Source organism: Ranitomeya imitator, chromosome 5 (genome assembly GCF_032444005.1).
Source record: "Ranitomeya imitator isolate aRanImi1 chromosome 5, aRanImi1.pri, whole genome shotgun sequence".
NCBI classification, from domain to species: Eukaryota; Metazoa; Chordata; class Amphibia; order Anura; family Dendrobatidae; genus Ranitomeya; species Ranitomeya imitator.
This window is the reverse complement of record NC_091286.1, coordinates 622629487-622656547: the sequence shown is the minus strand read 5'-3', so window position 1 is coordinate 622656547 and position 27061 is coordinate 622629487. Positions and strand designations below refer to the sequence as shown.

Below are 27061 nucleotides of genomic sequence, written 5' to 3'. Positions count from 1 at the left end.
AGGGTCATTGATAATGGGGGACGTAAGTCTATGAGAGACTTGGAATTGGTTCCGAGGCCACAAATATCAATCCCAAATAATAGAAAATAAATGGCTTCCAAACCATGGCCCCCGTCCGACTAATGACACCCTATGGACACCATTATCTTGCTTGTTGGGAGATTTCCCATTGTACATGCATATACACATACATATATTCCCACGGCTGGGGAAATGGCATATTGTGTAGTACGGTCAGTCACGTGAGTTTGTTGTTTGCAGCAATTCAGCCATGACATATCGGACAAGGCCTCCACGGTCTGTCTGGCTCACCTCTTCACCTATCAGGACTTTGACATGGGGACTCTAGGACTGGCCTACGTTGGGTCCCACAAGCCAAACACTCATGGTGGAATCTGCCCTAAAGGTGAGTGACAGTTCGCTCTTGTAGGGTTATTTCTGTACTTTGTATCCGAAAGTTTCCATTCTATTATTTATTCACCAGATCCTCATTAAATTAAAGATCGGTCAGTACCCTTCTATGGTTTGTGGCACCGCTATTCCTCCTGACCTATCATTTTGATTGCGCACGCATGTGTTATGGGCAGAGGTGGATAAGCCGCTACCAGACCTGACTTTTTGGACAGTGGATCAGACATATTACAATCCAACATGTCCAATCCTTCTAGGGAGAATCTGATCTCCTCCATACACATTAGTCAGTCCTGCCGCCAGCTAAAGTACAGACGACCTTCATCCCCACACTCCATATACTGTCTGTGTTTCCAGCAGCCGTGGTTTCGGCCATCGCCGTGTCTCTGCAGCACATGCCCAGCACTGTTGTTGGTGCAGCCCGACCCTCCAGCAGACGCTGCTTTGTGCTTGGTATTGTCCGCCCGTGACTGGAGACGTCTCCTCCAGTCCTTTGTCTCACACACACTGGTAGCTTTTTTCTTCTATATTCTGCTCTGACTGAAGTGTCGCCTGACGTGATCTCCTCTCTATTCCCGCAGCGTACAGAAGTGAGTCCTCACAGAAATCCATTTTCTTGAACACCGGTTTGACAAGTACAAAAAACTACGGAAAAACCATCCTTACAAAGGTAGAGCCAGACCCACTTAAAAGTGTGTGTAAATATGTATATATATATATTTAGAAAGTGATTTATTATTTAAATTGAATAAGGTTTTTATTTTAAAGCGACTGTCACCCCCTCCAGCCGTTAGAAACTAAATGAGCCACCTTGTGCAGCAGTAATGCAGCATTCTGACAAGGTGGCCCAGCAGTGTGTTATGCATTATGCATAGTGCGGGGCTGGGATTCACTAGCTGGGTGGCCGCACAGGCGCAGTCTGCAAGACTGCATGTGAGGTCAGACGGGCAGCGCTCACTGTGCCTGCCCCAGCCAGTACTAAACAGCGCAGGCACCGGATTTGATTGGAAAACAGCGCGGAGGGGGCGGCGCCCAGCACCAAAGAAGATTTGAGTGACTGAAGTGTGGCGTTTGCAGCAGGGGGGTTAGGACCTGCATCCCTGTCTAAAGAAAGGTATTTTGGCGAAATTATAAAACACTTTATTTTGGCTTTAACTGCACTAATAACTAAAAGCGCCACCTTGTCAGAATGCAGCATTACTGCTGCACAAGGTGGCTCTTTTAGTTTCTAACGGCTGGAGGGAGTGACAGTCGCTTTAAAACTAATAAAAAAATATATTATTTTAATGTTCCGTGATTTTCTCTAAATGTAAAAAATGCATTAATTTTTCACACTGGGCACCGGGCTTTCCAATAGACCAATATTTGCTGTTCTGTAGGGGTCACTTTCCTTTTTTTAATTTAAATAGATTTTTATTAACAATATAAAAAAAAGAGAACAACAGAATGCCATTTACATTGCATTATATCAGATACACATTTTCTTACTTTAATAAACCCCAACATTACCCCAACTACCCCCCTCCCCCATAAGACAGCTCAGTCTCAATCTCCACCCCACCGAGGCATTATCTGCCTCTTGTAATTTATCCTCTTCCAGGTCTTAGGAAACACGACGCCTATACTCCTCAATCCAAATCAAGCCAAGGAGACCATATTTTATTAAAGAGTTCTATTTTCCCCCTTTTACTGTACACCCCCTTTTCCAATTTTAGACCATGTTGAACATATTGGAGAAATTCCCTTCTCACAGGTGGTTCCGCGTTTATCCAGTTTCGTGCTATTACTTTCCTGGCCATGTAGAGTAGCCTAGCGATTGCAATCTTCCAAGTATTGTCAACTCCAATTTCTTCCACATATCCCAGCACACATACTATCGGGTCTCTAACAACTCTGCACTTATATGCTGCTTCAACCCGGCTCAAAACCACCACCCAAAAGGCAGCCAGTCTCGGACACGTCCACATCATGTGATATATTCCTGCATTCTCACTCGCACACCTCGGACACTCAGAATTGGCACGCAATCCCGCTTTGTATAGCACTTCCGGAGATTTATATACCCTATGCAGAATGTATAGCTGCGAGAGCCTATATGGTTCACTCAAGGATAGTCGCGGAACCCACTCCATCACCGATTCCCAGGTTTCATTTTCCATCGGCCCCACTTTTCTCTCCCACTTAGCTCTCGCCTTTATAGGGAAATCTAGCAGAAATGTGTGCATAAGGTCCTTATACAGAGTGGAAATAACTCCCCTTGTAGTACCCTCACCACACACATACTCCAACACTATATCATCTTGAACCCTGATATCAGCCTTCTTATTCTGAGCTCTAAAGGCATGTCTCATCTGCGCATACTGATATTCCCCTGTGGATCGCAAACCAAATTCTTCCTGCAATTGGGAAAAGGACTTCAGCTCCTGCTGCTGGATTATCTGGTGAACAAAGCAAATTCCCTTATTCTGCCATTCCATCAATCCTCCCAGGGCCTCAAAATCCTTTAAGTTGTGGTTAGACCATATCGGTGTGAATTTAGTCAACCCTGTAACCCCACGAATCTGCCTTAGTCTATTCCATAATTTACGAATCAGGAACAGGGTTGGGTATATTTTCCCCAGCGCGCCCAATGAGCCGTCCTCCAAACACCTGGCCATCGGTCGTCGGTCCGTCACCTCTTCCAATAGCTGTTGTACTGCGCTGGATGACGCCCCTCGCGCCCAGCCCTTCAAATGCTGGCTCTGGGCCGCAAGGAAGTATATTTCCGGGTTGGGCAAAGCCAAACCACCATCTTCCTTGGGTCGTTGAAGCGTCTCCAAGCTAATACGTGGATATTGTCTACCCCATATCAAACTTCTAAAGAGGGCATTAATCTGCCTGAACTTCCCCCGAGGGATCCAAATTGGTGCGTTATGCATAACATAAAGAATTTTAGGCATAAGGACCATTTTAATAAGGTTTACCCTACCGACGACCGATAGATGTAGCTTATTCCAGGCGTCTACCTTTGCCTTGAGTACCCCCATAACAGGAGTCAAATTTCTTTGCAGAAACTCCGCCACCGGCACCGAGATCCATATTCCAAGATATTTAAATTGGGAAACCACCTTCAGCCTCTCATCCCCAACATCCTCACTCACATTCTCTCCTACGTCATCCACTCTAAAAAGAACCGTCTTATCCCAATTAATTGTTAGTCCCGACACAGTACCAAATCTCTCAACAATTTCAACGGCCCCTCTTAGTGAATTGTCTGGATCCTCCAGGAACAGCAAAACATCATCCGCATATAACGCTATTTTTTCCTCTACTTTGCCATACCTAAACCCAGGGACCCCATCCGACTGCCGAATCTTAGCAGCAAGAGGTTCTACAGCCAACGCGAACAGGAGGGGTGACAGCGGGCATCCCTGCCTAGTACCCCTAGCCAGCCCTATAGGACGAGATAGCTCCCCATTTACTCTAATTCTAGCGGATGGTAATGAGTACAACAGCTGTATCCAGGCCACAAACTGCGGGCCAAACCCCATACATTCCAACACCTGCCAGAGGTACCCCCATTCGACGCTGTCAAACGCCTTGTGTGCATCTAGCGATACAATCACTCTTCGACCACAGTTATCAGACTCTACCTGCAAATTTACATATAACCTCCGCAAATTGATCGCCGTTGATCTATCCGGCATAAAGCCAGATTGGTCCGAATGCACCAGACTCGCAATAACACTAGAGAGGCGGAGAGCCAACACCTTGGCCAGAAGCTTGACATCAATTGTTAGTAAAGAAATTGGGCGGTACGACTCCGGTTTCCCCAAGTCCTTATCCTCCTTTGGAATGACCACTATTATGGCCTCTCTCATAGAGGCTGGCAAGCGCCCACAAGACCTAGCTTCCTCCAATACCATTAGGGGTCACTTTCCAGCAGTCTCATTCTCTCACAGTGAAAGAGAACACATCTCTGTATAGGATCCACCTTTCACTAGACGGTGGTCACAGCTCACCTCCTCCCTCATTTAGTGAGCATGCCCACCCATGTGGTGGCTGTAGAGCAAGGCTCTGGGTGCTGTATGCAGGTGCGCTACATTGGGATAGACCTGTCAATCACTTGTAGCAGGAGATACATGGCCGGTCCGGTGCTGCCGCGGCCGGCTGTTTACAGGTAATCGGCAGGTCTCATCCAATCTGCTGCAGCAGCGCTGCTATCTTCAAAGTAAATATCCTTGAGACGCCAGAGCCATTGGTCAGCATGAATTGCCTGACAGATTGCTACCCTCTTATCATGCCTCTTTCCCTAAGACGAGTACCAGGAGGATCCGCTCATGGCAGCGCTCTGCATAGGCATGAGCCGTTGCTTGACATTGGATTCATGTCTTCTCTCCGACAGGAAGCCGACCTGGTAACTACTCATGAGCTGGGTCACAACTTTGGTTCTGAACATGACCCCGACAGCATGCAAGACTGTGCACCCAATGAGGACCACGGGGGCAAATTTGTGATGTATCCTATAGCTGTGAGCGGAGACCACCAAAACAATAAGGTACAGATGACCCTTCCCACATCGCTCACTGTTTTTCCCTCACTAAGCGGATCAGAGCTGACATCGCATTGGTTTCCTTCTGTCTTCTATCCTGTAGCCCTCATAAGGTCACTCTCGTGGTCGCATCTTTTGTGACCCTGACCATTTTCTTTTCTGGAATGGGTATTTAAGGCGTTCTCGTAGGTTTATCACTCACCATTCAGGCCTTTATGTAAGGTTATTACTGGGAACCTGTCAGCAGGATTGTGCACAGTAACCTACAGACAGTGTCAGGTCGGTGCCGTTACACTGATTACAATGATACCTGGTGATGAAATACGTCTTGTGGTTGTTGTGTAATCTTTATTTTATTTTTGGGTTTTTAGTTAATGCTATGCTCGTGCTCCGGGGCGGCCTGTGGGGGGTCTTCATGTGGTGCTCTGATTAGCTATTCATAATGCAGCCTGCTGTTAGTTCACTGATCCCTCACAACAACCACAAGACGGATTTCATCACCAGGTATCAGTGTAATCAGTATAACAGCGCCGAACTGACACTGTCTGTAGGTTACTGAGCACAATCCTGCTGATAGTTTACTTTAAACACACAAGACTCTTATCATTTCAGATCTCCTCCTGTCTTATGTTGGGAGTCAACTAATAGCTGGAGCTTTGGTTACACATTCCCTGAAATATGAACTTTATCACATTTTTTCCATTATGTTGTCTTACCCACTGAAAAATGCATTAAAAGTGACAGCCCCAGGTGTCTCCCTCCTGTTTATCTATCTCTCCACTGCCTAAGCAGCAGAGATACCAAGATGGGATCCAGGAAGTGGGGGTGGGTTCTTGTCTCGATACAGGAAGTGGGGGTGGGTTCTTGTCTCGGTACAGGAAGTGGGGGTGGGTTCTTGTCTCAATACAGGAAGTGGGGGTGGGCTCTTGTCTCAATACAGGAAGTGGGGGTGGGCTCTTGTCTCGATACTGGAAGTGGGGGTGGGTTCTTGTCTCGGTACAGGAAGTGGGGGTGGGTTCTTGTCTCGGTACAGGAAGTGGGGGCGGGTTCTTGTCTCGGTACAGGAAGTGGGGGCGGGTTCTTGTCTCGATACAGGAAGTGGGGGTGGGCTCTTGTCTCAATACAGGAAGTGGGGGTGGGCTCTTGTCTCGATACAGGAAGTGGGGGCGGGTTCTTTTCTCGGTACAGGAAGTGGGGGTGGGTTCTTGTCTCGGTACAGGAAGTGGGGGCGGGTTCTTGTCTCGGTACAGGAAGTGGGGGCGGGTTCTTGTCTCGATACAGGAAGTGGGGGTGGGCTCTTGTCTCAATACAGGAAGTGGGGACGGGTTTTTGTCTCGATACAGTAAGTGGGGCGGGTTCTTGTCTTGATACAGGAAATGGGGGCGGGTTCTTGTTTCGGTACAGGAAGTGGGGAAGAGTTCTTGTCTCCGTACAGGAACTGGGGTGGGTTTTTGTCGGTACATGAAGTGGGTTATCTCGATACAGGAAGTGGGGGCGGGTTCTTGTCTCGGTAAGAGAAGTTGGTTCTGGTCTCGGTACAGGAAGTGGGAGGATTTTGTTGTCTCTGCATGGGAAGCGGGGGGTTGTCTTTGTCTCTGTACAGGAAATGAGGGCGCGTCTTTGTTTCTCTGCTCCTGATCTCCTGTCTGTGATATTGCATACTGACATAGCAGGCTAGTTTCCGGTTTATTGCAAGCAAGACATTGGACATTGGCAGGAACAATGCATGCTAGCAAGTAAAATAAATTAAGTTTCAGCACCTATAGTGCTGGCAGAATGCTGATTATGAAGAAATGGCCACTTAATAAGATTGGATAGCAAAGTTAGAGAGCATGAGAATTGGAACGGTTCCTATACATATGTGACTGGTATATGCACCAAAACTAGTATTACTTTGTAAGAAGGGAGGGGCAGCAAGACCATGTTTTGTTTTGTTTTTTAAGAGGGTTTATGTGAAAATACACTCTTTCTGGTGCCCTAGCGGCATGATCTGCCGCCATTGTGTGTACACCGCTGCCCAACACCTTTACCTATTCTGGCTTTCTGCACTACGCCTGTGTGAATAAGGCAAAACAGGATGGAAGGAGAGGATTCCCTCCCAGTCACATATGTCTGCTTCTCTCCATCAGATGTTCTCCGCTTGCAGCAGAGAGTCAATCCTGCGCACACTGATGAACAAGGCGTCCATCTGCTTCAAGGAGCGCAACAACAAGGTCTGTGGCAACTCCAGGGTGGATGAGGGGGAAGACTGTGACCCCGGCTTACTGCACCAGCACGATGACCCCTGCTGCACCTCTGTTTGCAAATTTAAGAATAATGCAGAATGCAGGTCAGTAAATCAACTTCCCTACTAGAGAACTGTTCTCTTCTCTTAAAGAGTTAATACCAACATTAAAGGGGTTGTCCAGGCTGTGGGTTCATGTCTGCAGTCACTCTGTGATTGCAGACTGGTGAATTCTTACTGCTGTCCGGATTCTCCGGTCACAGGAAGGTGTGGGCGCATGACCGTAAGTATGTGATTTGTGTACACGTGATCACGTGCCGACTAGACGTGCGCGGCCTCACTCAGTGTAAGTGAAATGAGTGAGGCCGGACACGTCTAGTCAGAATGTCGCCAGTTTGAATATCGCATACATACAGACACATGACCAACTGCTTCTGGCGCCGGAGAATCTTGACAGTGTGCACATTGAAGATTTACAAGTCTACAGTTACAGAGTGACTGCAGACTTGTGTCCAAAGCCTGGACAACCCCTTTAAGTGAGTACCTATCCTATATGACTGCTTCATTATCCGGCCGGCCGCTGCCTCTTACCAGCAATGATGAGAGCAAACTCTGATCATATTGCCAGATCAGTTTTACCGCACGGTGAGGACAGTAGAAACAAAACTCAAAAAATAATGGCAAAATTCTTCTTCTTTTTCTTTTTTTTAACATTGTACTCCTTTTTTTTAAAAATACATTATACCGTAAAATGAACTGTGTTCTACAAAACTACGACTGCTGCAAAGATATAAGCCTTTTTATGGCTGTGCGGATGGAGAAATAAAAAACAAGTTATAGCTGGTTGGTGGAGAAAGGGAAATTGCGAAAAAGACTGTAATATACCATGGTGCATGGTCACCCTCAGTGGTGCGCTACAGTGTCAGCCTTTATGTTATGTTTTCTAAGCCATACAGTGTGTTGGGTTAGGAGGGTCTTTAAATCTTAAAAGTAATTTTTTCTAAATCCTCCAATGTTCCAGTGATCGGAACAGTCCGTGCTGCAAGAATTGCCAGTTCGAAACTGCACAAAAGAAATGTCAAGAAGCTATAAACGCCACCTGCAAGGGCGAGTCCTACTGCACAGGTACGTGCTGCCAGATTCACTGCACTTTTCAGGGCATCTGTCACTTGGGAGTCCTTGGTTTTTTTTTATTTTTATTTTTTACAATTCTCAACTCTCCAGAAATCTTACTCTAGCCTATTTTTGTTTCCTTGCTAAATTACATGTATTGTTAGCTGAGAATCATATTAGGTTTAGGTTTCATGAACAAATTCTGCGTTGCACAGTCTGCTGCTGGCTGCAGAAAGAGCTACCGTATTTTTCGGACTATAAGACGCACCGTACCATAAGACGCACCCCAAATGTGGGGTGAAAATTGCAGAAAAAAGATTTTTTTATAAGATGGGGGTCTGTCTTATTGTCCAAATTTAAGTTATCTTTCCTGAGGGCAGGCTGTGGCAGAGCAGGGTCACAGGAGGCATGGTGTCAGCAGAGGTGCGGTGATGCTGAGGGGGCGGTACGGTGTGCACCTGAGCAGGGTCCCTTCCTGCTTAGGTGGGCGACGCCATGGCCTGGTGTCCATGAGGGGTTGCGGCAGTGCTGTGGCGGCAGATGTGCGGTCACTTCCTCAGGTGAGGTGACGCCGCGGCCCGGTATCCAAGGTGAGCAGCAGAGCTGTGTTAATCACCAGTTTCGGTGGCGGCGGCCATCTTCCTGAGGCCGCGTGTGCGCAGATTGAGTACTCTGCTTCCCAGGGCTTCAGGAAAATGGTCGTGGGAGGCTGCGTGCGCGCAGATGGAGATGGCGGCGGCCATTTTCCTGAAGCCGAGATCTCAATCTGCGAACTCGGCTTCAGGAAAATGGCCGTCGCGGCCTCCCGCGACCATTTTCCTGAAGCCCCAGGAAGCAGAAAACTCAATCTGCGCACGCACGGCCTCAGGAAGATGGCCGCCGCCACCGAGAAAGCCGTGACTCACCCAGCTCTGCTGCTCGCGTTGGATACCGGGCCGCGGCGTCACCTCACCTGTGGAAGGGACCCTGCTCACGCCATACCGCTCACCGTGAATCATCATCCCCGCACCTCTGCCGCCGCCACACTGCCATTTTCCTCACAATTTTTTTTGGGGAAAAAGAGCGTCTTCTAGTCGGAAAAATACGGTAACTGAGTATCTGTGAGCTTATTCTGACCATCTAGTGGTGGAGATCTAAATTCTTTTATCTGTTTTTCTGAGCTCCTCTTGGCAGATTTATGACCCCAGATCACATCAAAGTTGAATGCGAGGGAAACCAAAAGCCTGGAAAAGCCAAATTTTTAATTTGCAAAAATTAATTTTATCCCCAAATACATGCAATTAAATTAAAAAAGAAAATGTACAAAGCCAAGAAGTGTTGTCATGGGCATAGAAACTTGTCTTGCCAACGTTGGTGTATATATATATTTTTTTCTTGTTTTAAATATATATTCTATTATTATTATTATATTAATATATTTTTTGCTTTATTTGGCCATGTATATCTATGTGCAGCATGCTCCATTATAGACTGTCCAGGATGTTTCATGCCCTTCACTTTCTGCCTATCCACAGGGAACAGCAGTGAGTGTCCTGCGCCCGGAAATGCAGCTAATGACACCGTGTGTGTAGATCTGGGAAAATGCATGAATGGGGAATGTCGCCCGTTCTGTGAGATAGAGATGGACCTCAAGTCTTGCGCCTGCAATGGTGAGTGTGTACAGCGCCGGCACAGCGGGTGAGCCGCGCACGGCCCCGGTATCCCGGACCACCCGTAATATCCTCTGGTCCTGGTGTGTGTGATCGGCTGCTGTATGCAGAACTATCACATGAACCTAGACAGGGGGTTCTCTGATATTACTAAACCTTATGATTTCATGTTATGTAATTGCTGTTTAGCTTATTTAGAGAAAGACTCGTCCAAAATGTACGTACATAACCCGGTGTAGAGCGTCACTTCCGGCCGTACAGCGTCACTTCCGGCCGTACAGCGTCACATCCGGCCGTACAGCGTCACATCCAGTTGTACAGGGTCACATCCAGCCGTACAGCGTCACATCCAGCCGTACAGTGTCACATCCAGCCGTGCAGCGTCACATCCAGCCGTACAGTGTCACATCCAGCCGTGCAGCGTCACATCCAGCTGTACAGCGTCACATCCATCCGTGCAGCGTCACATCCATCCGTGCAGCGTCACATCCATCCGTGCAGCGTCACATCCATCCGTGCAGCGTCACATCGAGCCGTGCAGCGTCACATCGAGCCGTGCAGCGTCACATCGAGCCGTGCAGCGTCACATCGAGCCGTGCAGCGTCACATCGAGTCGTGCAGCGTCACATCGAACCGTGCAGCGTCACATCGAACCGTGCAGTGTCACATCCATCCGTGCAGCGTCACATCCGTCCGTGCAGCGTCACATCCGTCCGTGCAGGGTCACATCCATCCGTGCAGCGTCACATCCGTCCGTGCATCGTCACATCCGTCCGTGCAGCGTCATATCGAGCCGTGCAGCGTCACATCGAGCCGTGCAGCGTCACATCGAACCGTGCAGTGTCACATCCGTCCGTGCAGCGTCACATCTGTCCGTACAGCGTCACATCCGTCCGTGCAGCGTCACATCCGTCCGTGCAGGGTCACATCCATCCGTGCAGCGTCACATCCGTCCGTGCAGCGTCACATCCGTCCGTGCAGCGTCACATCCATCCGTGCAGGGTCACATCCATCCGTGCAGCGTCACATCCATCCGTACAGCGTCATATCCATCCGTGCAGCGTCACATCCGTGCGTCACATCCGTGCAGCGTCACCTCCGGCCGTACAGCGTCACATCCATCCGTGCACCGTCACATCCAGCCGTGCAGCATCACATCCATCCGTGCAGCGTCACCTCCATCCGTGCAGCGTCACATCCATCCGTGCAGCCTCACATCCAGCTGTGCAGCGTCACATCCGGCTGTACAGCGTCACATCCATCCGTGCAGCGTCACATCCATCCTTGCAGCGGCAGCGCCACATCCATCCGTGCAGCGTCACATCCATCCGTGCAGCGTGACGTCGAGCCGTGCAGCGTGACGTCGAGCCGTGCAGCGTGACGTCGAGCCGTGCAGCGTGACGTCGAGCCGTGCAGCGTCACGTCGAGCCGTGCAGCGTCACGTCGAGCCATACTGCTCCGTGCTTATTAACAATCATCATGTCACCTGTCACTTTATCTGTTGAATTTCTAACTGGCCATAAGTGTCACTCCAGACATTACACTTCTTTTCTTTTTTTTTTTTTCCCCAAAATCCTGTATCACATTAAAGGGAACCTGTCACCCCCGTTTTTTGAGATTGAGATATAAATACTGTTAAATAGGGCCTGCGCTGTGCGTTACTATAGTGTATGTAGTGTACCCTGATTCCCCATGTATGCCGAGAAATACATTACCAAAGTCGGCGTTTTCGCCTGTCAATCAGGCTGGTCTGGTCAGGTGGGCGTGTTCACAGCGTTCTTTTCTTCCCCAGGTTTCCGTTGGTGGCGTAGTGGTGTGCGCATGTCCAAGGTCCGGATTCCCTGTGCCCACGTGAAGACACAGCGCGCGATCTGCGCTGTCATTCCTTTCATCGGTGCGGGCGGCCATCTTCCTGGGGCCGCGCGTGCGCAGATGTAGTGCTCTGCTGCACGGGGCTTCAGGAAAATGGCCGCGGGATGCCGCGCGTGCGCAGAAGAGATCGCGGCGGCCATTTTCCCAAAGCCGAGTTTGCCATCAGGAAGATGGCCGCCCGCACCGATGAAAGGAATGACAGCGCAGATCGCGCGCTGTGTCTTCACGTGGGCACAGGGAATCCGGACCTTGGACATGCGCACACCACTACGCCACCAACGGAAACCTGGGGAAGAAAAGAACGCTGTGAACACGCCCACCTGACCAGACCAGCCTGATTGACAGGCGAAAACGCCGACTTTGGTAATGTATGTCTCGGCATACATGGGGAATCAGGGTACACTACATACACCATAGTAACGCACAGCACAGGCCCTATTTAACAGTATTTATATCTCAATCTCAAAAAACGGGGTGACAGGTTCCCTTTAATTTCACAATATATCTTTATAGGAAACAGTTTTTTTTTTCATCACTCAATAGTTTTAAAGTGAATAAATATATAATCAGAAAATGACATTGTGTAATCGTTTCATGTCATATACATATTATATAAACTTTTTATAAAATGTTGTCATTCTTTTATTTTTTTAAATTGAGCTCCATAGTAAAGCAGTGATGTAACCTCCTGATCGCACCCTAGTGGCAGACACAAGAAGCAAAGTTAGTTCGTGTTAGGCCACGTTCACATTTGCGTTGTTGTGTGTTGCGTCGGCGACGCAACGCACGCAAAAACGCATTGTTTTGTGATGCATGCGTACATTTTTGGAAGATTTTGGACGCAAAAAAAATGCAACTTGCTGCATCCTCTGCGCCCTGACGCTTGCGCCAAAAAAGACACATGCGTCACAAAACGCAAGACAACACATGTCCATGCGCCCCCATGTTAAATATAGGGGCGCATGACTCATGCGTTGCTGCGGTTGCGCCCGACGCACCGCAAATGTGAACGTAGCCTTAATGAACATGTCATCCGAAAATGATGCATTGTCTAAATCAGGATTTTATGTTAACTGTTATAACAATATATATTATATTTACAGGCAGTAGCTTGCAAAAGTATTCACCCCCTTGGCATTTTTAATGTTTTGCTACCTCACAACCTGGAATTTCACTGTTGTTTTGAGGGTTTGCATCATTTCATGTAAAGAATATGCCTATAACTCTGAACATTTGTTTTTCTTTTTATTGTGAAGCAAACAACAAATAGGACAATCACTGTCCTTCAGTGTGCATAACTGGTCACCCCCTACAGTCAGTACCTTATGGAGCCTCCTTTTGCAGAAATTATAGTTGCAAGTCGCTTTGGATAAGTCTCTACGAATTTTCCACATCTTGTCACTGGGATTTTTGCCCATTCTTCAAGCTAAAACTGCTCCAGCTCCTTCACGTTAGATGGTTTCCTGTTATGAACAGGTCTCTGCTTTGAATAGGCCGCTCCAAAACATTTACACATCTCCCCCACACCATGAGAGTGTTGCTTTAACAGTATGCTTTGGGTCATTGTCTTGATGGAAGGTGAATCTACGCCCCCGTCTCAAATCACTGACAGACTTAACCATGTTTTGCTCGAAAATATCTCTGTATGTGACACTATCCATCTTCCCTTTAACACAGACCATTTGACCACATGATGCCTGCCACCACTGTGTTTCACTTTGGGAATGGTGTTCTTGGGGTGATGAGCTGTGTTGGTTTGGCGCCAGACATAACGTTTACCTTAGTGACCAGAAAGTTTTAATTTTGGTTTCATCTGACCACAGCACCTTCCTCCATACATTTGGAGAGTCTTCCACATGTTTGTTGGCAAACTCAAAACGAGCCTTACAAGTTTTGTGTGTAAGTAAAGGCTGTTTTCTGCCCACTCTGCCATATAGACCACCTCTATGGAGTGTACGGCTTATTGTGGTCGTGTGGACAGATACTCCACTCTCTGCATGGGAACTGTGCAACTGTAAGCGCCCCCTAGTGGCAGAAGCATTGAATAGAAATCTATGACTATAAAGAGGAATTCAAGACTTTTCCTTTAACCCTGCTGTTGTCTTCGGTCAGAAATGACCGACCTTGAACTTCAATATTCTTTAAAATATTCAAGATGCGGCTCTGAAACCCGTGGCCGACCGACCCATTCTCATTTAAGTCAATCAACCACAAATTTCAGAACCGCATCTTGAACACCCCAAAAAATACCAAAGTTCAAAATAGGTCTCCCCAGACCGAAGACAACAGCAGGGTTAAAATTAGAATTATTATACATTTGGCTCAAAATGCCCAATTGTCTAGGATATAATTTTGTCTTGTTCTTTCAGAAACTGAGCATTCATGTAAAGTCTGCTGCCGGAACAGCGATGGGACCTGCAGCCCGTACACGGACGCCTCCAAGCAGAACCGCTTGCTACGGAAAGGAAAGCCGTGCACCGTGGGCTTCTGTGATGGCAATGTAAGCGGTCACCTGTCTGTATCTGAAAGCTTCCGTATCTCGAGACTTGTCCTGATATTTAGACTCTGACCATCGGAGTCACCGCGCAGAGCGTTCCTTGTGTATACAGTCGGGGCGAAGCACAAGTGTCGCCCGCCTCCTGACATCTGCTCGTGGTGAATAGCTATGGGGGCACCCATTCTCCTCTGCTTTATTTCTTGTGCTTTTTCTTATAGGGAAAATGTGAGAAACAAGTGCAAGATGTGATCGAGAGGATCTGGGACTTCATAGACAAACTGAGCATCAATATGTTGGGTAAGTGATTTATACAGTGTATATACAGTGGCATGTAAAAGTTTGGGCACCCTTGGTCCACTGTGAACAGTTAAGCAAGTTGAAGATGAAATGTTCTCTAAAAGGGATAATGGTAAAGATGACACATTGCCTTTGTATTTTAGGCAAAAAAATATATATTGTCATCGTGTACATATTAAAAAATGAAACAAAGGCAAAATTTGCTGATGTAAATGTTTGGGCACCCTGCATGGTCAGTACCTAGTAACATCCGCTTTTCCAAGTATCACAGCTTGTAAACGCTTTTTGTAGCCAGACAAGAGTTTTTCAATTCTTGTTTGAGGGATTTTCAACCATTCTTCCTTAGAAAATTCTTCCAGTTCTGTGAGATTCCTGGGTCGTCTTGTATGCACTGCTATTTTGAGGTCTAGCCACAGATTTTCAATGATGTTCAGATCAGGGGACTGTGAGGGCCATTGTAAACCTTTCAGCTTGCGCCTTAATTGTGTACACAATTGCAATAAGATCAACTAACTAAAATGTGTTTTTTTTTTTTTTTTTTTTTAATTAGTTAATCTTTTTGCCATTGGGTATTGTTAGCAACTTCTATTAGTTTCCCTTCCAGGAGTTGTCCTTTATGCAAGGCATTGTCTTTTAGCAATTGCCATAGACATACAAATAGCGCGGAGATCATTCTGTATGTTTTATATTGGTGAATATTCTACTAGTATCTCCGGCATCTAGAAGTGTGATTAGCATTGCTTTCGATATATATTTAGGGGCGCTGGTGTATTACTATTCAAAGTAGTTTTGCGCTAAAGATGATTTTTGGCTTTGCGCAGCATTCATGAACCGTGCGCACCATTTTGAAGACTTTTACATAAAAGACAGCAATGAATACCGCAAGACTAAAATGAAGTGACTTTAAAAAAAAAAAACGTTATATAGCAAGGCTCGTTATAGGGTTGATGGTGACAGTTAGGATTGCTACTTCCAATAGCTGGCGCTAGAATCCAACTCCTTCTCTGAAGAGCCAATTTGCATATTTAATTAAACAGAGGAGCATTGCAGGTCGAAAAAGCCTCCTTACTCTGGCATGTAACTATCCAGAAGGAGAGATTTTACCCCTTAGGCCTCAGAGACTGCTCATACAGTCAAATCAGATCTCTTGCTTTGCACTGATGAGGGGCAAACACCATGAAACACGTATCTGCAAATATAGTATCTGGTTTGGCTTTTATCCTAAGTCATGTGACAAGGCTCGTTAAAGGGTCGATATTGACTCTTAGGATTACTGCTTCCAACAAGTGGCGCTAGAGCCCAAGTCCTCTTCCTCTCAGAAGAGGCAATTTGCATATAAAAAAATGCAAATGAGGAATAAGGGCCTGTGTGTCCATTTATGTCCTATCATGGGATAGGACATAAACGTATGACTGATGCAGGCACACCTCTGTATCCTGAGAATGGGAGAATGGGGGCCCTTCAGGCTCCACAAAGTAAGGCAGGAGCCAAAGCTGCCACGTGCTCTAGCTGGTCAGAGAGGACGGGTGCAGGGTCCATATCGACCTCACTGGATTTTCGACAGATGGAGGCGCCGGTCCTAGGCTGTCTCGCTTATGGACTTTACTATCTGAGATCCGGAGTGCGGTGGTTTTATAATGTTTTCTCCATTATCTGTCTCTTTCTTTCCTGCAGGCAAGTTCCTGGCAGACAACATTGTGGGATCGGTCATCGTCTTTTCTTTGCTTTTCTGGATTCCTCTCAGTATTCTTGTCCACTGTGTGGTGAGTGCATCAGTGATTCCCTATCCTTAGTGTTCATACAGAGGGGTCTCCACTCATGGCCCACCCCCGCTATCATACAGAGGGGTCTCCACTCATAGCCCACCCCCCCGCTATCATACAGAGGGGTCTCCACTCATAGCCCACCGCCCACCCCCGCTATCACACAGAGGAGTCTCCACTCATAGCCTACCCCCCCCGCTATCATACAGAGGGGTCTCCACTCATGGCCCCCCCCCCCCCCGCTATCATACAGAGGGGTCTCCACTCATGGCCCCCCCCCCCCCCCTATCATACAGAGGGGTCTCCACTCATGGCCCACCCCCCCGCTATCATACAGAGGGGTCTCCACTCATAGCCCACCCCCGCTATCACACAGAGGGGTTTCCACTCATAGCCCACCCCCCCGCTATCATACAGAGGGGTCTCCACTCATAGCCCACCCCCCCACCCCCGCTATCATACAGAGGGGTCTCCACTCACAGCCCACCCCCCCGCTATCACACAGAGGGGTCTCCACTCATGGCCCACCCCCCCGCTATCATACAGAGGGGTCTCCACTCATAGCCCACCCCCCCGCTATCACACAGAGGGGTCTCCACTCATGGCCCACCCCCCCGCTATCATACAGAGGGGTCTCCACTCATAGCCCACCCACCGCTATCATACAGAGGGGTCTCCACTCATGGCCCCCCCCCCCACTATCATACAGAGGGGTCTCCTCTCATGGCCCCCCCCCTATCATACAGAGGGGTCTCCACTCATAGCCCACCCCCCCCCCGCTATCATACAGAGGGGGTCTCCACTCATAGCCCACGCCCCCGCTATCATACAGAGAGGGGTCTCCACTAATAGCTCACCACCACTATCATACAGAGGGTTCTCCACTCATAGCCCACCCCCCGCTATCATACAGAGGGGGTCTCCACTATTAGCCCACCCCCCGCTATCTTTAAGAGGGTACTCCACTAATAGCCCACCCCCCGCTATCATACAGAGGGTCCTCCACTAATAGCCCACCCCCCGCTATCATACAGAGGGGTCTCCACTAATAGCCCACCCCCCCGCTATCATACAGAGGGGTCTCCACTCATAGCCCACCCCCCGCTATCATACAGAGAGTTCTCCACTAATAGCCCACCCCCCGCTATCATACAGAGGGGTCTCCACTCATAGCCCACCCCCCGCTATCATACAGAGAGTTCTCCACTTATAGCCCACCACCGCTATCATACAGAGGGGTCTCCACTCATAGCCCACCCCCCGCTATCATACAGAGGGTTCTCCACTCATAGCCCACCCCCCGCTATCATACAGAGGGTTCTCCACTAATAGCCCACCCCCTGCTATCATACAGAGAGGTCTGCACTCATAGCCCACCACCGCTATCATACAGAAGGGTCTCCACTTATAGCCCACCACCGCTATCATACAGAGGGGTCTCCACTAATAGCCCAACCCTGCTATCATACAGAGAGGGGTCTTCACTTATAGCCCACTAATAGCCCACCCCCGCTATCATACAGAGGGTTCTCCACTAATAGCCCACCCCCTGCTATCATACAGAGGGTCTCCACTAATAGCCCACCCCCGCTATCATACAGAGGGTTCTCCACTAATAGCCCACCCCCTGCTATCATACAGAGGGTCTCCACTAATAGCCCGACCCCGCTATCATACAGAGAGGTCTGCACTCATAGCCCACCACCGCTATCATACAGAAGGGTCTCCACTTATAGCCCACCACTGCTATCATACAGAGGGGTCTCCACTAATAGCCCAACCCTGCTATCATACAGAGAGGGGTCTTCACTTATAGCCCACCCCCGCTATCATACAGAGGGTTCTCCACTAATAGCCCACCCCCTGCTATCATACAGAGGGTCTCCACTAATAGCCCGACCCCGCTATCATACAGAGAGGTCTGCACTCATAGCCCACCACCGCTATCATACAGAAGGGTCTCCACTTATAGCCCACCACCGCTATCATACAGAGGGGTCTCCACTAATAGCCCAACCCTGCTATCATACAGAGAGGGGTCTTCACTTATAGCCCACTAATAGCCCACCCCCGCTATCATACAGAGGGTTCTCCACTAATAGCCCACCCCCCGCTATCATACAGAGGGGTCTCCACTAATAGCCCACCCCCGCTATCATACAGAGGGGTCTCCACGAATGGCCGACCCCCGCTATCATACAGAGGGGTCTCCACTAATAGCCCACCCCCCGCTATCATACAGAATAGGAAACTATATTCCCGCAGAAAAGTGTTGTTGCCAGTGGCTTCACTATCTGCCGAACCCGTAGATATCAGGTCAGTGGCAGAGAGCTGCATTATCCCATTAGCACCAGGACAAAATCTGTACATGATCCTTTACAGGTGGTAGAAACCCGAATCCTGCTCTGGATGGTGACGCTTTACTGCGTTTTCTCCACTTTTCTAGGATAAGAAGCTGGACAAGCAGTATGAAGAAAACGCCAAGTCCTTGTTCTTGCCAAGTGTAAGTGTTCATCCTGCAACCGGCTGCTTCTTTATTAGATTTATCTTCTGTGCGGCTGCAATAAAATGACTGATACTAACAGTGGACATAGACCTCGCAGGGATTCTCAGCTCCTCACCCCTGCGTCAGAAGGTGGCGTTGGAGAGTCTTTGCTGGTATGTGCACATGGCGTCTTTGAGGTGGATTCTGCCCGGAGTCCATCTGAATAAGTTCCGCAAAAGGGCCCCCTAAAATGAACATGGTGCACAGCAATGTACAAGCAACATGGCTGTATGCGTTCTGTCTTGGGTCACTGCTTTTAACCACTTTAGGGTTCGGAAACCTTGAAGTGTTTAGAAGAAGTGACCTGCTCATACTTCCCCACTCCCTATAGTACACAATATAGAGTAAGAGACGCTGTGCCACAAGAACGACGGCAAAGCCACCTCAATAAAGTGGTCACTAGCATTTTCCTGAAGAAGCTTTTACTGGGAAAACATGGAAGTTGTGCCGATGTCTAAAAGACAGTGTGTACATGGCCCCAAGAATTGTTTTTCTGCCTATTAAAGGAGTATTCTCCAGTTTTAAAGTTATGCCCTAAAATTGGGATGGAGTATAACTTCCTAATACCAGGCTGTCTAACTCCTTGAACCCCACAGATCTGAAGAGCCCTGAGTGAATGGGAGCGGTGGTCGATCATGCGTACTGCCGCGTCATTCATTCTAATGGGAGTGCTGAAGACCAACACTCGGCAATTTCCAGCGGTTCTATTAAGAATGAATGGAGCATAGCGCAATCGATCACTGCTCCATTCACTCAGGGCTATTCAAATCACTGGTTTACAAGATTGGTAGGGGTCCTAGATGTCCGGTAGTCATCCCCTATCCTATTACATCATGGTCTATATAAAAAAAAAAAATCAGAAATCTTGCAAATTTCATACTGGCCACTGTTCTTTACAGAAAACTTTTCAGCAGTTTCTTTATCAACACAGGCAGGATTATCACCGCTGATAATACAGGATCTACTATTCACATTAGATAATGTCACAGCTCACCTCCTCCCCTCCCTTAACAATGACTTTAAACCAGGGTAGACCAAGCTCAGATAACTCTTTCATACAAAAATTTGAGGTCAGAGTCAGACTTTTGCTGCTAATACCGATGTGAAGAACAGGAAGTAGAAATCTAATACTAATTAGGGTCATTGATGCTGTGTAAAAAGTGAACGTTTTTAATATAAAATATTTGTTTCTCTCATGACAACAACATTGGCTTCCAAGCTTCTCCTACTTATAGAAAAGTAAAACAGAATGATATCTATGTGGTGTCTGTATTTATAGATGTGTCAGAAAGTGTCTTCCCCTTCCTGATTTCCTATTCTTTTGCATGTTTCTCACACTTAAACGTTTCAGATAGCCAAACAAATTTACATATTACACAAAGAAAACACAAGTAATCACAAAATGCAGTTTTTAAATCAACTCTTTATAATTAAGGGAAAAAGAAAACTAAACCTACAAGATCCTGTATGAAAAAGTGATAGCCTCCCCCCCCCCGATTATTGCCACACGTGTACTCAATCAAGAAATCGCCTAAATAGGACCTGTCTGAAGTAGACCCCCAAAAAAACCCTCAAAAGCTAGACATCATCTCACAATCCAAAGAAATTCTGGAGCAATTAGATCGCAATTACTTTGTTTCTTATCAGTCTGGAAAAGGCTATAAAGCCATTTCTGAAGGTTTGGGACTCCAGCAAACCACAGTGAGAGCCATTATCCGCAAATAGCGAAAACATGCAACAGGGGAGAACCTTCCGAGGAGTGGCTGGCCAGCCGACCAAAATTACCCCAAGAGCGATGACTCATCCAAGAGGTCACAAAAGACCCCACAACAACATCCAAAGAACTGCAGGCCTCACTTGCCTCAGTTACGGTCTGTGTTCATGACTCCACCATAACAAAGCTGAGGAAGAACCAGCGATGTCACCACGCCCTCCCGACCTGACCAGCCTGATTGACAGGCGAAAACGGCGACTTTGGTAAGTTATTTCTCAGCATAGGTGGGGAATCGGGGTACACTACATACACTATAGGAACACACAGCGCAGGCCCTATTTAACAGTATTTATAGCTCAATCTCAAAAAACGGGGTGACAGGTTCCCTTTAAAAGAACAAAACTTCCACACAGGGTTTTTGCTAATCACCCTGAGTTTACAGACATTAAGAGGCATAGAAGTCGCCCAGATAAGCGTTTCATGGGCCTCAAACCGCTAGAAGCTCTGTACCCTTTTGCAACTACTCTAAGACAGGAGTGGACTGAGTCCCCTGCAGTAGATCCACCCATTTGGAGACTCGCTTCAAAACCTCTTCTATGTCTGGCTGACGGATCTTCCATTAAAAATCTCACTGATCATCAGATTGACAACCTGGCCAGGTCGGTCTTCGAGGCTGCCGGAGCAACGCTTTTTCCTTCTTTCGCCACCACTTGGGTGGCTAGAGCTATGGTGGCCTGGGCTGAGGTCATAGTGAAGACCAGTAGGAACAATAGCCTACCGCCTGAGGTGACCAGTCTCGCCTACCAGATCGCCTGAGCAGGGGATTATGTAGTCGATGCCTCCCTAGATGCAGCTAATTGTGCTGCTCTTGCGGCCGCAAACGCCGTGACCATCAGGAGATCTTTGTGGCTCTGAGAATGGTGGGCCGACTCCGCTTCAAAGAAATCTTTGACTTCCCTGCCGTACCAATACGGGCATTTGTTCGGAGATAAATTCGATCAGATTATCTCAGATGCTACCGGAGGAAAAAGCAAATTCCTCTCTCCGCGTAGGCCCAATCTCCTCTTTCGGAACCAATCCCAGGTTCGCTTCTGACCTTTTTGCAATACCACAGGATGGTCATCCACAGCCGCTTCCGCTAGTTCTTCTCGGCTCCACGCAGAGGCAGGGGTTCGCAACCTTCTAACTCCTGGAGAAACAGATCTCCCGATCCAGACCCAAAAGTGTCCCTTCCCACAAATTCTCCTCTCAATGACTTCTTGCCATGTCCGGTGGACACAAACAGGGTAGGCGGCCGTCTAATTTGGTTTTGCCAAGTCTGGTTGACGGTCGTTCAAGACCAATGGGTCAAAGATCTCGTGTCTTCCGGATACAAAATCGAATTCACATTCCCCCCCCCTCCAACGCGTTTCTTCCAGTCTCGTCTTCCAAAGTCCAAGGCGCACGCAGCCCCCTTTTACCAGGCCTTACAAGCCCTCTGCAACAGCGCAGTCATCGTTCTGGTTCCTCCCAAGGAAAGGTTCAAGGGCTAATACTCAAACTTCTTTGTCGTCCCAAAGAAGGACAGAGCCATGCGTCCCATCCTAGACCTAAAGTAGTTGAACAAATTTGTCACAGTGCGCCACTTCAGGATGGAATCCCTCCGTTCCGTCATTGCCTCTCTGGAGACTGGAATATCTTGCGTCAATCGCCATCAAAGATGCATATCTTCACATTCCAATCCTCGAAAGTCCTCAAAGATTTCTACGCTTTGCGGTCGGAGACTATCATTTTCAATTCACTTCTCTGCCCTTCGGGCTCGCCACCGCCCCCAGGGTATTCACAAAAGTCATGGCAGCAGTCATGTCTATTCTACACTCCCGGGGTGTGGTGATTCTACCCTACCTAAACGATCTTCTCATCAAAGGTCCGTCCTATCAGGCTTGCGAAGAGAGCGTCAGTGTCGCCATCGACACTGTCTCGCCTAGGTTGGCTAGTGAACCTGGACAAATCTTCCCCAGTTCTATCCCAGCGAATCCCCTTTTTGGGGATGATCTTGGACTCTTCCCGAGGGTTGGTTATTATCCCTCCGGAAAAGATCTCTTTAATCCGGGGAGCACAGTTGCTATCGCTTGGCCGCGCTCTCTCTCTGCGGTTCGCCATGCAGGTTCTTGGGAAGATGGTGACATCCATTGAGGCGGTGCCGTTTTCCCAATTTCACCTCCGTCCCCTGCAGCAGGCTTTGATATTAGCCTGGGACAGGAATCCAACCTCCTTGGGTCACCGCTTTCCCCTGGCACCCAAGATCAGGCGGTCTCTCAGGTGGTGGACGGCAAAGTCGTCATTGGATCAGGGAAGGTCTTTTCTCCCTGTACACTGGCTGGTAGTGACTACTGACGCCAGCCTCCTCGGCTGGGGTGCGATCTTTCGTCACCACACGGCACGTGGACGTTGGTTTACTCAGGAAGCCAACCTTCCAATCAATATCCTCGAGATCCGAGCAATAAAACTGGCTCTTAATAATTTCCAAACCCCTTTTGGCCAGACCTCCCATCCGGATCCAATCAGACAACGCCACGGCTGTGGCGTACATCATTCGCCAGGGAGGCACGCGAAGCAGAAGGGCGATGATCGAAATGACGCACATTCTGCATTGGGCCGAGACAAATCATTCGCTCATCTCTGCAGTTCATATTCCTGGAGTGGAGAATTGGACCGCAGATTTTCTCAGCCACGAGGGCATAGCCTCAGGAGAGTGGTCTCTGCACCCGGAAGCCTTTCAGCAGATTTGCCAGCGTTGGAGCACTCCAGGTGTGGACCTCAAGGCCTCCAGGCTAAACACCAAGGTAGCGACATTCGTAACCCGATCCCGCGATCCTGTAACCTTCGGTTCGGATGCTTTAGTACTCCCATGGAGCCAATTTCGCTTCCCTTACATCTTTCCTCCACTTCCGCTGATCCCAAGGGTCATCCGAAAAATCAAAGTGGAAGGCATTCCGGTGATCCTCGTCGCTCCGGTGATCCTCGACGCCAAGCTTGGTATGCGGAGCTAGTACATCTAGTCGCTGATGCTCCCTGGCAGTTACCGGATCGTCCAGATCTACTCTCCCAGGGACCCATTTGCCACCAGAACTCGAGAATTCTGAGTTTAACGGCCTGACCATTGAATCCTGGATTCTAGCCCAGGCCGGGTTCTCGCGTCAAGTGGCATCTAGCAAGATCAATGCTAGAAAGCCTGTTTCCATGCGTATTTACCATCGCGTTTGGAAAACTTTTTTCTCCTGGTGTAAAGATAAGGGTCGTTCCCCATTGGCTTTTTCCATCCCCCTCCATTCTGGAGTTTCTTCAAGCGGGATTGGATTCAGGCTTAGCGCTGGCCTCTCTCAAGGGACAAATCTCTGCTTTATCCGTCCTCTTCCAGCGACGGATAGCTTCCAAACCACAGGTTAGAACCTTCATGTAGGGAGTTTCGCATCTTGTCCTCCATACAAGATGCCTTTGGAATCTTGGGACCTTAACTTGGTCCTCAGTGCCTTACAAGAGACCCCTTTTGAGTCAATACAGGATGTTTCTTTTTCTCTTCTTTCATGGAAAGTTGCCTTTCTTGTGGCAATAACATCCATCAGACGGGTTTTGGAACTGGCAGCTTTGTCGTACAAACCTCCGTTTCTGATTTTCCACCACGACAAGGTGGTGCTCAGGACGTCCCCGTCCTTCCTGCCTAAAGTCGTCTCGGGTTTTCATCTCAATGAAGACATAGTTCTGCCCTCGTTCTGTCCGGCTCCAGTCCACGGTTCTGATAAGGCTCTTCACACTTTGGATCTGCTGAGGGCTCTCAGAAAATAAATTTCCAGAACATCGGATGCCCTTGTTGTGCTTCCAGAAGGTCACAGAAAAGGTCTGCCTGCTTCTTATGCCACGATAGCTAGATGGATCCATTCAGCGATTCAAGAAGCCTGTCCCGGACGGGATTACGGCACATTTTACTGGGTCAGTGGGGGCTTCCTGGGCCATTCGGCACCAGGCATCGGCACTGCAAGTGTGCAAGGCTGCGACTTGGTCCAGTCTTCACACGTTTGCTAAGCATTACAACATTCATCTTCTAGCCTCTTCCGATGCGGCCCTCGGCAGACAGATTCTGCAATCTTCAGTTTTGCATCTGTAGGCTTTGTTTAATCAGTTAACCTTTTAAGCATTTGGCGTGTGAGGTTTCACCTGTTGTGATGCTTTCCCACCCAGGGACTGCTTCAGGACGTCCCATGGTCCTGTGTCCCCAATGAGGCGAAGGAGAAACAGGGATTTTTGGGTACTCACCGTAAAATCCTTTTCTCCGAGCCTTTCGTTGGGGGACACCGCATCTGCCCTGTTAGCCCGTTGGCTTCAGTTATTTTTGGTTTTGACATATTGCAATTCTGTTTGTGAGCTCCTACTGCTTTGGCACCGAACTGGTTCGTGATAGAGCCAGCAGAGGGTGTATACTGCGGAGGAGTTAATTTTTTTTTGTGTATTTGCTTAGTGTCGTCCTAGTGGCAGCAGCATAACACCCATGGTCCTGTGTCCCCCAATGATTGGCTCGGAGAAAAGGATTTTACGGTGAGTACACAAAAATCTCTGTTTTGTGATTACTTGTGTTGTCTTTGTGTAATATTTTAATTTGTTGTTGATCTAAAACCTTTAAGTGTGACAAACTTGCAAAAGAATAGGAAATCAGGAAGGGGGCAAACACTAAACACTTAATGACGAATGTCATACATGAATGATAATTATCGGGAGTGGATAACTGGAGGAGCAAGCTCAGGAGCTGAGCCCGCACTATTCCAGTCAGATAATGGCTGTGTTATTCAGCTATAGTTTGCCTCAAACAACTCGTGTCTGCTAACCTGTTATCCGTTCTAACCGCCCATCGGCTCCCCACAGCACAATCTTGTCGCCGATGGGTTGTTATGACAACAGGGGGGCTGCTGAAGACCCCTGTGCCTATCATGACAGTGCTCCTGTGATGGTCTCATAGGAGACCATGATTTGTACTATCTAGAGTAAAACAGTAATATTGGTGTATATAGTCTAAGCAATCAAATTATCTCAGGGACTAAAAAATAAAGTAAAAAAACAAAACACGTGGATTTGCATTCATAAAAGTTTGATCTTTTAAAATATAAAATTAATTACCGTCACTTGATTGGTCAAACATGGAAAGAAAAAGAAAAATGCCACAGCTTTGCAAAAATACAATAAAAATATTATACACTACACCAAATTATCAATAAAAACATGTAATCATGGGGAAAAAACAAGCCCCCTCACAGCTCCATCTACCTAAGTGAAAACATTGCAAGTCACGGAAAATGATGACACAAGCAAACTGGTTCTTAAAAGAAAGGAAAATAAGAAAGGTTAAAATGATAAATTGCCAGGTCATTAAGGAGTTAATAATCTTGTATGACAAGAACAGTAAACCTAAAATGAGTGATAAACAGAAGTGTCAGGATTTTCTCCGTATTTATAAAACCTGCAATTAGGGGGTGGCTCCTGCTGCAGCCAGTTGCCTTACAGTCATACATCGGTCAGATTTCACTTTTGTCATGGGTTACATATGGGGAATATGATGTTTTCTTCATGTTAGATTTTGATTCTTTTCCTGACAGAACGTGGAAATGTTGAGCAGTATGGACTCTGCCCCCGTACGCATTGTCAAACCTTTCCCATCCTCCCAACCCAACACGAGATTTCAGTCCTTGCAACAAGTGCCAGTAGCCCCCAGCTCCGCTAAGGCCGACCATCAGAGGATGGATACTATCCAGGAAGACCCCAGCACAGACTCGCACCTCGAAGACCAGTTTGATGATGACCCTTTCCCCAACAGCGGCTCTCCTGCCAAGTCTTTTGAGGACCTCACCGACCACCCGGTCACCAGGAGCGAGAAGGCTTCTTCATTTAAACTCCAGAGGCAAGGAAGAGTGGACAGCAAGGAGACGGCGTGCTGATACCCCCGGTTCTCGGCCATGACAATCCCGTACGTGTCTTCAGACAAGAAGTCCCTGCATTGTGCACTGTTTTCTGAAGTTGCCAGATGTTGTATATATTTAATATTTTCTGCCAAGTGTTGTTTTGTACACCATAACACGTATTCTTAAAAGGAAGTTTATTTATGATTAAACTGCTTTACACTGCTTTTGTACTGGGATGATTGCAAAATATTCTTTTTATTCCTAAACATAACCTCACTGTGGTTCAGATTTAGTTCTAGGTTATCCGGCCACTCTAAAGTCAACCTGTGCTGAAGACCCGTCCCTTTCAGAGGCTCTTAACATCAGTCACCCAATGTAAAGTGTACCTGTTGTTTCACCCAAAACCAGAGTAAGAACCAGGACATGCAGTGCTCATCCTCCACAACTAAGTACAACTGATTTTTATGCACATGGCAGTTTCATTTATCCATAAATTGTCATAAATTTTACCTTCTCGA

General features: G+C 47.8%; 1 protein-coding gene across 3 annotated transcripts in view; it reads left to right on the top strand.

Moving 5' to 3' along the window:
• ADAM17 (ADAM metallopeptidase domain 17) overlaps positions 1-26765 on the top strand; it is a 102768-nt gene extending 76003 nt beyond the window's left edge. For all 3 annotated transcript variants that reach the window (XM_069728076.1, XM_069728078.1, XM_069728075.1), the window contains exons 10-20: positions 262-406; positions 993-1081; positions 4796-4948; positions 7072-7271; positions 8188-8291; positions 9794-9928; positions 14170-14300; positions 14516-14594; positions 16269-16357; positions 18804-18860; positions 26241-26765. In XM_069728076.1, the coding sequence (XP_069584177.1) occupies positions 262-406; positions 993-1081; positions 4796-4948; positions 7072-7271; positions 8188-8291; positions 9794-9928; positions 14170-14300; positions 14516-14594; positions 16269-16357; positions 18804-18860; positions 26241-26579 (1521 nt within the window). In that variant the 3' untranslated portion in view covers positions 26580-26765. The remainder of the gene's footprint in view (positions 1-261; positions 407-992; positions 1082-4795; positions 4949-7071; positions 7272-8187; positions 8292-9793; positions 9929-14169; positions 14301-14515; positions 14595-16268; positions 16358-18803; positions 18861-26240) is intronic.
• The last annotated feature ends 296 nt before the right edge of the window (positions 26766-27061 follow it).